At 48.9% G+C, this 12,142-nt stretch overlaps 1 protein-coding gene across 3 annotated transcripts in view; it reads left to right on the top strand.

Annotated features, from left to right (window-relative positions):
• SEC22C (SEC22 homolog C, vesicle trafficking protein) overlaps nt 1-7,134 on the top strand; it is a 29,654-nt gene extending 22,520 nt beyond the window's left edge. For 2 of the 3 annotated variants that reach the window (XM_056129574.1, XM_056129575.1), the window contains exons 5-7: nt 355-473; nt 2,546-2,611; nt 5,723-7,134. In XM_056129574.1, coding sequence (XP_055985549.1) covers nt 355-473; nt 2,546-2,611; nt 5,723-5,923 — 386 coding nt within the window. In that variant the 3' untranslated portion in view covers nt 5,924-7,134. The remainder of the gene's footprint in view (nt 1-354; nt 474-2,545; nt 2,612-5,722) is intronic. The other variant, XM_056129573.1, reaches the window with a different exon arrangement.
• Nucleotides 7,135-12,142: the final 5,008 nt, after the last annotated feature.

The following is a 12,142-nucleotide window of genomic DNA, read 5'->3' as shown; positions in this document are numbered from 1 at the left end:
CTTACATAGTTCCAGATGCCTGCCAAGGATTTTCAGTGCCCGTGGCTGAGAACCACTGCTCAGGGAGAAAGGAAACGAAGGCTGTGAAAACCCGGCCTCGCTCTGGGAAGGAAGGGGCTGTGCTGAGTGAGAGATCCGCCTCGGTTCCCAGATCCATTTCTGTCCTTCATTTCTCGCCTGTCCTCCCCGGCCTCCCCTAACCACAGCAGCTTGTGTAAATTAATGTTTGTAGTCGTGTGCTTCATGTAATGAGCCTGTCATTAGTGAGGTCTAGTTCCTGTCTCTACTTAACTTTTCTCTCTGAGAGAAATCACTTCCACTCGACACTGCTTTCTTTTTTTTTTCACTGGGAAGCTCCTAACTTCCGACTGGAACCCGTGACCGCCCTGGGCATCCTTTCCTTGGTCCTCAACATTATGTGTGCGGCTCTGAATCTTGTTCGTGGAATTCACCTTGCAGAACATTCTGTACAGGTATACCCCCCTTCCCCCGCCCCACCACACACACACATTTTTTTTTTCTTGTTATAGTGGAGGGATCTGTGCTGGAAGAAACTGATGACGATCCATTCTATTTCTAAGGTTTTCTTTCTAGGTACTAAGGTTTTACACTTTAAAAATATATAGGGAGGGGCTGGAGAGATAGTACAGCAGGTAGGGTGCTTGCCTTGCGTGCGTCTGACCTGGGTTTCATCTCTGGCATTCCAGGTCTCCTGAGTGATCACGAGGAGTGATCCCTGAGCACATAGCCAGGAGTAAGCCCTGAGCACCGCCAGGTGTAGCCCCCAAATGAAATAGAAAAAAGAAAGCAAAGACACAGGAGATGAAATGAAGGGCTGGAGGGCATACTCGCCTGTGAGGCCTGGGTTTGATCCCTACTGCTGTATGGTCCCCTCAGGACTGCTGGAAGTGCCATGTCTCCCCCATCCCAGCCCCTCCCCAAATAAAGATTCTTAAATTAAAATTTTATTTCTAATTTTATTCTTTGTTGTAAAGTTGAACAAATATGAAACTTACTCATTTGTACCTGTGGTCCTAAGAAACCTTTATGAAGGCCTGCTGGGATGTTGATGAGGAACCAATGACTTGTTCTAAGGACATCAGATCACCCCTTAGGACCCCAGGAGTCACTCCAGGGCAGGTTGATCATTCAGGACCAAAGTTGCATCTCAGACTTTAAGGATCATATTCTTTTTTTTTTTTTTACTTTATCTCTTCTTCTTTGGGGAGGAGGGGCGGGCAGGGGGTGTTGGGAAGGTGGAGGATTTGAGTCACATCCAGCAGTGCTCAGGGCTTACTCCTGGCTCTGTACACAGGGGACTATGTGTGGTACCAGGGATATTGATCTGGGGTCAGCCATATGCAAGGCAGGAACCTCAATCCCTGTACTGTCCTTGCCTCAAGGATCAGGCTCTTTTTCCCAGGGATAGTTGTGTTCTCGTCTCTGGTTCTTCGATGTGTTGCACTTTTGTCTCTGTCAAAGAGCTGTATCACCAGGAAGTGGGCTCGCCAGCCTGCTCATCTCAAAGCAGATTTCTGTTTCAGTGCTTAGGGGTTATTCCTGGATCTGCTCTCAGAAATTACTCCTGGTGGTCCTTGGGGAACCATATAGGATGCCGGGGATTGAATCCAAGTCAAAGCAAGCGGCCTACCCACTGTACTGTCTCTCTGACCCCATAAAACTTTCTGTTTTTTTAATTTTTTTAAAGCATATAAAACACCTTTCAAAGAGCATAGCATCAGTATAAGCCTAAACAGATAGTTTTTTTGTTTGTTTTTGTGGTGCCATGTGAGTCCCAGGACTCACATGGAAAGCAAGTGTTCCCCCACTGAATCACATGCCCAGCCCAGATGTTGCTTTTCAAAGATGGAACTCAAATGTTCACACCCATTTGTGAGGTGGCTAACGCTGCTGCTGAGTCCCAGGAGACCAAAAGAAAATGGCCTGGTGAGAGAGCATCAGGCCCGTGCTGTCAGAGCAGTGAGAGGCCATGAGAGGTCAGAGGTCAGAGGCCTCTCTGCATCCCGGCCGCAGTGTGCTGTGCCTTCCACCTCCTGGTTATTCCTATGCAGGTACTTGACTTGTGAGTGTGTCTGCTGAAACAGGTGTCCAGCCCTCAGGATGGTTAAGACCACCTTAATTAAATATCTTGGGGGGAATGAAGCCCCCAGAGAGTGGTGTGGTGACATTGTTTGGGAGTTTGAAGTAACCTACAGGTGGGAGGGATTAGGAAAATCTACAGGTGAGTAGGGGTTTTTATAGGCTTGTAGGGTTGGGTGGGCGTGGGGGGGCACATCCTGGGTTGAGGACTTAGCACAGCTGTGTGGGAACACGAGGGCTCAGGGGTGTCCAGACCATTGAAAGTGGTTGTGAGCCAATCCTGCCTCTGGCCCCTGTGTGCAGGGGATTTTTGTGGCCCACATGTCTTACCCCGGGGGATTTTGCTCTCAGCCACACCAGACTGAGCGAGGAATAAATTTCTTTGTGTCATAATATTTCCCTCAATTCTCTCTTTTTTTTTTTATGTTCTTCCTCTTTGCTTTAGGTTGCCCAGGAGGAAATTAAAAATATTCTGGCCTTTTTCATTCCCTTTGTAGCCTGCATTTTCCAGGTGGGTGAAATATTGATTTTCTTAAAAATTCTTTTTTTTCTTAATTGAATCACAGTGAGATACACAATTGTACAAGGTTGTTCATGATTGGGTTTTAGTCATATAATGTTCAACACCCATCCCTTTATCAGTATACATTTCCCACCACCAGTGTCACCAGTTTTCCTTTCTCCTGCCCACCCACACTGCCTCTGTGACAAGCACTATGGGGACCTCTCTCTCCCTTTCTCTCTCTCTCTCTCTCTCTCTCTCTCTCTCTCTCTCTCTCTCTCCCCCTCTTTCCCCCCCCCCCCTCTCTCTCTTGGTATTTGGGGGAAATCACTTAAATCCATGGCTTTATTTATTTATTTCTCATTTGGAGTCATCAATAAGTTTCTAAGTCCTATTTTTATTCTAGGAGGACCTTGGTTTAAAATCTCAAGGCAATAGACAAAGCAGACAACAACGACAAAATTAAAAAAAAGTATCACAGACAACACCAGATCCTTAGTGCAAGGTCCATCCTGCCCAGTCCTCTCTTTTACAGAGGAAGAACTCTGGCTTCAAAAGTGGGGAAGCGCTGGCTCATGGTCAGTGGCCTCTGATGGATTCAGAACAGGAGTCAGGAATGAGAATGTGAGATTGCAGACAGGCCTGAGAGTGTACAAACGGTCCTGTCTCCTGTCATCGGGGCAGTTCAGGTACAGAAGTGTCCTTCTGCAGAAATCACACCTGTGGATATGTTTGTTTTAAAACACAGGACTGAGTATGTCTGTGTATATATGTAGATCTGTGTTTGCAGGGCTGGGTGTTTGAACTCCGGGCTTCACACACGTGAGGCATGCATACATATCACTGAGGCTCGTCCCTGGTCCCTAAAATTTTTTTTTTTTGGCTTTTTGGGTCACACCTTGCGATGCACAGGGGTTACTCCTGGCTCTGAACTCAGGAATTACCCCTGGCGGTGCTCAAGGGACCATATGGGATGCTAGGAATCGAACCCGGGTTGGGCGCAGGGAAGGCAAATGCCCTATCTGCTGTGCTATTGCTCCAGCCCCTCTAAAATTTTGTTCTAAATTGTAGTATCACTGGATTCAAGTCTGCCCTTAGGAAATGAAATAAAAGTTGTAAGATTTAACCTGGGACCCCAATTATAATTTAGTTATTTTCAAGTAAGCTTTATATTTAAGAGACAGGATTACAGAGGGAACTTTCATTTTCTAAAGACAGAGTTAATTCAAGTAAAAACCTGATCTGATAGAGAAGGGAGCACCAAATAAAGGATGTTTGGAGGATCCTCCCAGGAGGGGAGATGCATGTCGAAAGTAGACTATGGACTGAACATGTTTGCCACTCAATGCCTCTTTTGCAGACCACAACACCCAAAAGGAGAGAGAGAACACAGGGGATTGCCCTGCCACAGAGACAGGGGGGATGGGGGGATGGGGGTGGGAGGGATATTATCCATGGTGGTGGAAAATGGGCACTGATGGAGGGATGGGTATCTGATCATTGTATAATTGAAACCAAAGCACAAAAAATTGTAAATCTACAACTGTAAAAAAAAATAAAATAAAATAAAGGGAAAAAAATGTCAACAAAAATAAAAAACCACATTTATATCTTTCCTAAAAAAAAAAAAAAAAACCTGATCTGAGTTCTCTTTTCTTGTACTCCACATAAGCTAGGGTCTCAGTACTTTCTCGGCATGTTTACACTTTTTTTCTTTTCGTTTTTGAGGGGGAGGGTGTTTTGGTTTATACCCTGCAGTAGCACGGGCTACTCTTGGCTCTGTGCTCATTAAGTTACGCCTAGCAGTGCCCAGCGGACCATTCTCTGTGCCAGGGATGGAATGGGCACAGGCCACATGCAAGGCAAGCTCCTTGACCCCTGTACTGTCTCTCCACCCCCTCCAATTGTTTTTTCTTTTAATTAAAAATTCTGTTCTGCGGGCACCTCCCGTCTCTCTCATGTACATTCCAGAGTGGCATATGTTTTGAGGAATTCCATGGCTGTGCAAAAATGAATTGGTAACTCTAGACTGGAAATGTATTCTTTTCTCAGAAAACAAGTCTCCACAACCTTGGGTATTGCCTTTGGGTGCTGGCCAGTAATCCCTGTGGCATTTCAGGGCTGTAGTATTCCCGGGCTTCCACTTCCAGTCCCCCAGTCGTGTTCTGACTTGGAGCGTGTGCTGCTTTGATGGAGAACTCTTGAACTCTCTCCTAGCAGAGGCCGAGGCCTTGTCTGTGTTCTCTGTGCTTGGAAACTGTGTATATATATATATATATATTTTTTTTTTTCTGTCTTGGGAGTGTGGCTGAGAGCCACCTTTGGGCAATGCTCAGTGCTTACTCCTGAGTCTGTGCTCAGGGGTTCACTCCTGGAAGTACTTGGAGAACCATATGCAGTGCCAGAGTTCGAATCAGAGTTGGCTGCCTACAAGGCAGATATCCCCCCAAACCCTCTTTCCAGCCCAGTGCATTATTTTTCAAACACCAAATCGATAAGCTTTTTGTACCTTTTGTAGCACCACATCACCCGCTCAAAATAAAGCCCACTTTCCCTTCCTGCTACACGCGGCCCTTCCCTGACTGTGTTTTGAAGTCGTGATAAGACGGATGTCTAGGAGACAGCCCTTATGTTCCTGTAACTCAGGGCAAAAACCCCAGCGGGTGAAAGCGCAGCCTCTCCCGAAGGCTTTCTGGCCTGCTGAGTCTGCTGCAGGAGGAAGTCTTGCCAAGGACGGTCAGTCTAGTCAGGGTTGCCCCGTCTGGCTCCCCACGCCCACCTGCATCCTTTCCTCCTCTGTCACCCTCAGCCTTGACATCTCCATCTCTGTCTCTTCGACTTCTTCCAACAACGTGGGGTTCCAACTCCTCTCAGGACTGGCCTTTTGCTTTCCTTCTCTTTTTACCACTCTTCGTTCTTGCCTGGTGATTATCCTGGGAGTCCCAGCCTTGCGCCCTGGGCATCTGAGCGTCACTGTCAGGACTTTAGTGCGATGAACGAATGGGTGGGAAAGGACCTTCCCCCGCACAGCGGCGGCCGGCGGGGGCCATGACTCCCGATTCTGATCGTGTGGCCCAGTCACCATCTCTGATTGCACGTGCACCTCTTGTGTCATTTCAGTGTTACCTGTACCTCTTCTACAGTCCCGCCAGGACTCAGAAGGTGCTGCTGATGCTGCTCTCCATTTGCCTGGGCAACATGTACCTGCACGGGCTGAGGAACCTCTGGCAGATCCTCTTCCACGTGGGCGTGGCGTGCCTGTCCTCCTACCAGATACTGACCAGGCAACTTCAGGAGAAGCAGTCCGACTATGGCGTGTGAGGCGGGCGGCGTGGGCCCAGTGGGGCCTTCCGTGTTCCCGTAAGGATCGCCTGGGATTTCCCTCCTCAGTCCCGACGTTGTCTCGCCCTTTCCATCTTAAAGTTCCTTTTGACTGGCCCAAACGGAGGAACAGAGAGCTGGGGCGTGGAGCCAGGCGCAGGGGGAGAACTGGGGCTGCCAGATACCCAGTCCTGGTTTTGTGCTGAGCTGTTGCTGCAGAATCTGAATCTCTGGCTCAGCACGTTCACTTTGGACGGCCGAATGTGGGGGCTCGATCAGAAGGAGCACTGTTGGAAGCCCAGAATGGAATTATTCTGGTCTTTGACGTCCAATGATGCAATAAACCACTAGATTCAAGAAGCCTAGTTTTAGTTGTTGGCAGTTGCTTCCAGGAAGCCTCTTTGAAATCTTGTAGCCGCTTTGCAATCTGAAATGTGACTCAGTGTTGTTAGAGGGCCAGTACAGGGTAAATCCAAAACATAAATATACGGTTCGTAAATAGGAGCTAGGTAAGTTTTGTTTACACTTTTTTAATAACTTGGGTTCTGTAATGATAACCTTTGGCAAAAGATTGCAATGTATTTTGGACATCAGTTGGCCTTTCCTTCATTTAGGGTAAGGACAAACTTATGATGAGATACAGGGTAAGAGAGCCGAGTATTTAATATTTATGTCATGGTGGCAGGAACTCTATGGCACAGAAATGTTTCATATTTATTTGCAGGGTCCCCTCGACTATTTTAAAAAGTAACCAAATTGCCATGGCTGGAGTATTGGAGGCGGAGGCATGAGCAGACATGAGAATCACAGGTGGCTGCAAGCTGGCGTAGGTGAATCCGTGGGCAAGTGGTGTAGATTCACTCAGAGGTGCTCCCGGAAGCTCCAGGGTGCCTGGAGCCAAATGCCTGTGGTTTCACTGATGAGCACTTGACCCTGTGAACCTATTCCCAGAAGAGATTCCAAATTAACTACACTTTTACAGCATTCCCAGTTATCTTAATGAGATCAGGAATCTCTCTCTCTCTCTCTCTTTTTTTTATGAGAGTTAAGTAGCTGTTAACTTTTTAAAAGTTTTATGAAGATATAATTAGCCACATACCCACAAAAGTTTCTTTACCATTTCTCATTGTCAAAATGTTGGTTGATCCCAGTTTTCTAAGCTGCAGATCTGAATAAGGTCCCTAGGTTTCTGCTAGACTTTGGCCCTGGCTGGAGGCCATTTCAGGAGCTTGGTCTTCTGCTCATTCTTGGTAGACGTCTGGAATTTGGATAGTTCAGCCACAACTGCATGGGATTCTTCGAGTTGCGTTATTTGATTTTAATCGAAAGGGTCCTGATTCGATCATGTTTGAATGTTGGAAACCATTGCAAGAGCTCTCGAGTAGTTAGGAAAAAGTATATCATACAATAGCATTTTAGGGAATTCACTCATGCTTGATTATTACTGCTGGGGTTTTGTCTGTCATCTTGCTACCTTGGTATCACTTTGGAAAAAAAAAACAGACAAGTTCATGTGACTGAGTGCTGTGTTGGAAAAATGTTGCCATGGTAATTTTATTTTCATACAATAGATTTTTCTCTCTTTAGCCAAGCACAATATCTGGCTTTGTAAGTTTTATCAGCAGCGCTGTCCTCTGTAACAGGGTTCTTCAGCCCCTGGTCCACGCACCGCTGCTCGGCCACAGGTGTTGGAAGGCTGAAGACCACTGGTCTGCCACCTTGGTTGTAACTGATGGGCCGTGGAGCGGTACTGGCCCTCCGATGTAAGAAGGCCGAAGGACACCGCTCACTGCATTTCACAGGTGTCTGCCTGCCAATTTTTCATTGTCATCCTTTTCTGGATACCCAGCCAGTGCGTGTTCAGGCTTTCTAAAGGGGATCATTTTGAAGAGATGGTAAAAGACAACGGGAAGTCAAAGGGTGGAGGCGAATCTTTCTAGGTCAGAAGCACGAGAGTGTAGGACGATGTGGTGGACCCCCTATCAGGAGCATTGTGTTCTTCTCTGTGTCACCACATAGTCCCAGGTCCCCCCTCTGGGGGTCTGCCCCTGCCACCCAGGTTCTGCATACAGTGAAGAATAATCCTCAAAGCATTCCTGGGAATGTTTCCCTGATGCCGAGCCTCATGTGGAGATATTCTCCACACTTGGCTCAGCGTGGTCTTTTTGTCTGTTGAGAGCAACACAGGATTTGAGATTTTCCTTCACAAACAAAAGGGAAGAGATGCTCTAGACAGACCGTGCAAGAGAAACTCATGTAGACACTGTCAAACCAGGATCCCGCTGTGGGAGGCCTCAGCTCCCTTAACGATGGGCAGAACATCCTTCAGAGTTTGTGCCAGATTTCTCTCCAGGCTCAGGTTTTTGACGGGGCTCAGGCCTGGGTGTAGCACCCTGCTGTTGTTCCAGGAGGCCCTAAAGCTCTTCCCCTGCCGCTGGTGTTACCTCCCTCCTCTGGGGGCTCCCCATGTGCCAGCACCTTTGTTAGATGCTCTCTGTACCCCCCCCCCCCCCCCTTCACACGGGCTGGGGCTCAGTGAACGCGCTTGGGATTGCATAGCAGACACAGACCCCTGTTGTAGGGGGCTCTGGTGACAGACATCCTTCATCAGGACCCAACCCTTCAGAGTTCTGTAAAGACGAGGGCGAAGGCTGCATTGAAGACCTTTGGTCATCCAGTCTGCCCTCCCGCCCCAAGCTCTTCGTTCTCCGTGGGCCCCCAGTTCTTCATCTCTGGAGTCACTCCCATGAGGTGTGGGTGCAGGAGCCTCTGAGGGGGCAGATGACACAGCTGCAGCAGGTTAGGGTCACAGAGATGCCACTGACAGGCCCGTGTAGCTGCGCACAGCTGCTATTCTGGGTATGGAGGAAACTCGGCTGCAGGCTGGGCCTAGGTCTGCCACATGGAAGGACAGCTGCGCCCTGGCAGAGCTCCAGGCTCTCATGTGCTGTTCCCCGAGGAGGTGTTGAGGTCAGACCAGAATGAGGCACACTGGGCAGCTGGGCAGGAGTCCCCTCTAGAGCGGGCAAGCCTCTGGTCATCTAGCCTCGAGTGTCCTTATCTGGGAAGGGATGACCATCGGCTCTCTCTACCCCCTGAAGCTGTTGGGGGAGTCTGAGTCCTGGGCACACCCTGTGGCATGGTGCTACAGGAGAACTTTGGGTACACCTGCCCCCGCTGGAGGTTGGTGTGCATCAGACACCAGGCCAGATGGTATTTTCTAATACCGTCCGGTAAACTGTCCCTTTCTACACTCCAGACAGGTGGAGCCACCTGGCTCCCTTCCCGGGGCTACTCCTGCCCAGCTCAGCCCAGCACAGAGCCCTGGCACCCGGAGGATCCCCCGAACAGGAGTAGGGAAGCTGCTTTAGCAGGTGTCACCAAACCTCAAGGTCTGTCCCTGACCTAGAAGAGGGGATCCCTCTTCTGGTTGGGGTGAATGTTGTCAGATTCAGCTGCTGGGAAAATCTCATTGGCAGGGAACCTGTGGACAAGAGCTGCTCGGTAAAATCTGGGAATGGAGGGGTGGTGGGGGACAGTGGAGGGGGGCACAGGAATACCCATCAGTGTGTCCTGAGGGCCAAGATGTTGCCCACAAGCGCCTTTTATTTAGGGTAAAATAATCTAATCTGCTCTGCTCCCCCAGCCTGTGCTTGGAACGTAGTATCTTCTTTAACCTGTATATGATTCTGGGGTTGCTTCAGAAATACGATTTAATAAACGATTCATACTATTGATACCCCCTCCAGCCCAGCCCACCCCACCCCAGGATTCTATTTTTGTGTAATGGACTTAAGGATTTAATTTTCTACCAAGTGTAAAAGACGAGGTGCGTTTAGCCAGGGCTGAACCACGTAACGTCACCTCTTCATTTTGGAAGCTCGCTTGTCTGTGTCACACAAGCTTTTTACCATTTTCTCATGTACTCACAAAGATCTATTTTGAGTAAGGTTTTAACAAATTTTCACAACAGTAGTAAAAACAAAACTATGTTAATAACGTCTGTGAAGAATGTCGCATAGCTATTTATATACTGTGTATATTACAGTTGAAACCAGGTGGCTGCGGAAGTGGAGAATAAATTTAAGGTCTTTATTACTCCGTGTGTGTTTGTGTCTGTAGGGGAATGTGCGGCGAGGAGTCCCGTTGCTTTGTGGGGTGACGTGGGCCTGGCACGATGTGGGAGTTGAGAGAGATGAGATTTGGGGCCTCCTACACAGAAAACTCTGGACAGAGACAAGAGCTCGGCTAGAGTTGGGTGCAGGTCCTCAGACTCGGCAAGAAGGACCCTGGAGAAATCCAGCGGCAATTCCAGATGTGCACTGGGGGCTGGGGTACATCTCTCTTGGGTACCAAACTGTGCCCGAAGAGCCTGGCAAGCTACCGAGAGTATTCGATATGCCAGACACAGTAACAACAAAGTCTCCAATGGAGACGTTACTGGGCCCGCTCGAGCAAATCGACGATCAACGGGAGGGCCTTTACCTTTATCTTTACCTTTACCAAACTGTGGGCCCCGGGGCAGACACTGTCTCGCAGGAGTTTTCATTTCCCAGGACCAGCCTGTGTATGACACAGCCACCAGGAGGCACGCAGCTGCCACTCATGACCTTGGGTTCCCAGCCCAGGGACTGTGCCCTTTGTAGAAGCTGTTCCTCTCGCAGCTGATACAATTCCCAGAAAGGAAGCAGAAGGCTCAGCCTTTCTCCACTGGGGCTCTCTCAGAGCACATTGGGGAATACACACTGCAGGCTTCTCTCCGTCCTCTGCTCCGAGTGGAAACCGTTTGGAGGAGGACCGAGACTTCCAAAATAAACAAGTGAGTTTGTTGACACGGGCTCGCGGAGTCTTCCCACACCCTCTCTTTCCGGCCCCGTGCTTGAGCTCAGGTGTGGAAGTGAGTCCCAGGGAGCCAGTGATGGGAGCTCAGGCCCTGTCTCCATGCCGGGGATGGTGCTTACCTACTCCCCACAAAGAATCACCACCTTTCTTTTCTGAGTCCTACTCCCTAAAGGGTCCCCGGGCAGATGAGAGTTCCAAGGTTCAGTAAGCAGGTCTGGTAGAGGAGCCAGACCCCCCCCCGGGAAGCTGAGCAAGGGCTGGTTCAAGGCACAAACAGAATGATTCACTGGCAGTCAGGGACGGCAGTGCCTTTTGACCTGGGCTGGAAAACAAAACTGTCCCCTGGGACCAGCAAGATAGTGCTGCTTGTAGGATGCTTGCCTGGCATGCAGCTGCCTGGGGTTTGATCCCTGGCACCCCTGAGCCCAGGCCATGATCCCCTGAACCCTGCCAGTAGTGAAGCCAGAGCACAGAACCAGGGGTGATACCTGAAAACCTCTATGTGTGGCCCCCAAATAAAAACTCTATATTGTCCCGGCAGTGACCCAGGGATAGCAGAGGTAGAACATCTACTTTGCAGGCGTAAGGCCATGAGTTGGATCCCTGATTGCAATCCATATACCAAGTGCTCTCGTGGTGGCACTACCATGTAATATTCTGACATTATAACTGTGTATATGATTTTTCAGCACTCCCCAAACCAAGCGTATGTGAGCAGCACAGCTGAATGACCCCTCCATCAACTCCCGTCACTGGAACAATTATAAAAGGGAAGGGAAAAAGTTAAATAAACAACACAAAGCACATGGGACTCTCAAAAAATAAAGTCCCAGAATAATCCTTAAGGCAAAATGACTGATGAAATGCACGTGCCCCTCCAGCCCCTTCCCTCTGCTGAGGCTGCTGTGATGAGCTTGCTTCTGTGGTGGGTTTCCACTTGGCTGTGGAGTGAGTGATGAGAAACGGCCCACAGCACTGGAGGGTCGGAGACAGCAGAGCTGACGGGCAAGTGCTCAGCACACACAGCCACAGAGGGAACGTTACTCATGGTCTCACACTAGCCGGGCAGGGGCTTTATTTATTAATTAAATAATGTAGGAGTACTGCTATTTGTTCAGCCATCGATTAAGCTGATTGAATTGGGCATGAACTCCACATTATTATTTTCTTGTATCAGCATGAGATAGAGTTACAGAGCTTTCATGTTTGAGATTCAGCCATACAATGGTAGAACACCATCCCTCCCCCAGTGCACATTTTCCACCACTGATGTCCCAAGCATTCCTCCCCACCCCCCCACTCCTCCCCATATCCCCATATCACCCCTGCCTCAATGGTAGACAATTTCCTCAATACTCTCTCTCTAATTTTGGGCAT

This window comes from Sorex fumeus, unplaced genomic scaffold (assembly GCF_029834395.1).
Source record: "Sorex fumeus unplaced genomic scaffold, SorFum_2.1 ptg000072l, whole genome shotgun sequence".
Classification (NCBI taxonomy): domain Eukaryota; kingdom Metazoa; phylum Chordata; class Mammalia; order Eulipotyphla; family Soricidae; genus Sorex; species Sorex fumeus.
Note: the sequence above shows the minus strand (reverse complement) of the source record. Positions and strands in the feature narration are given on the sequence as shown.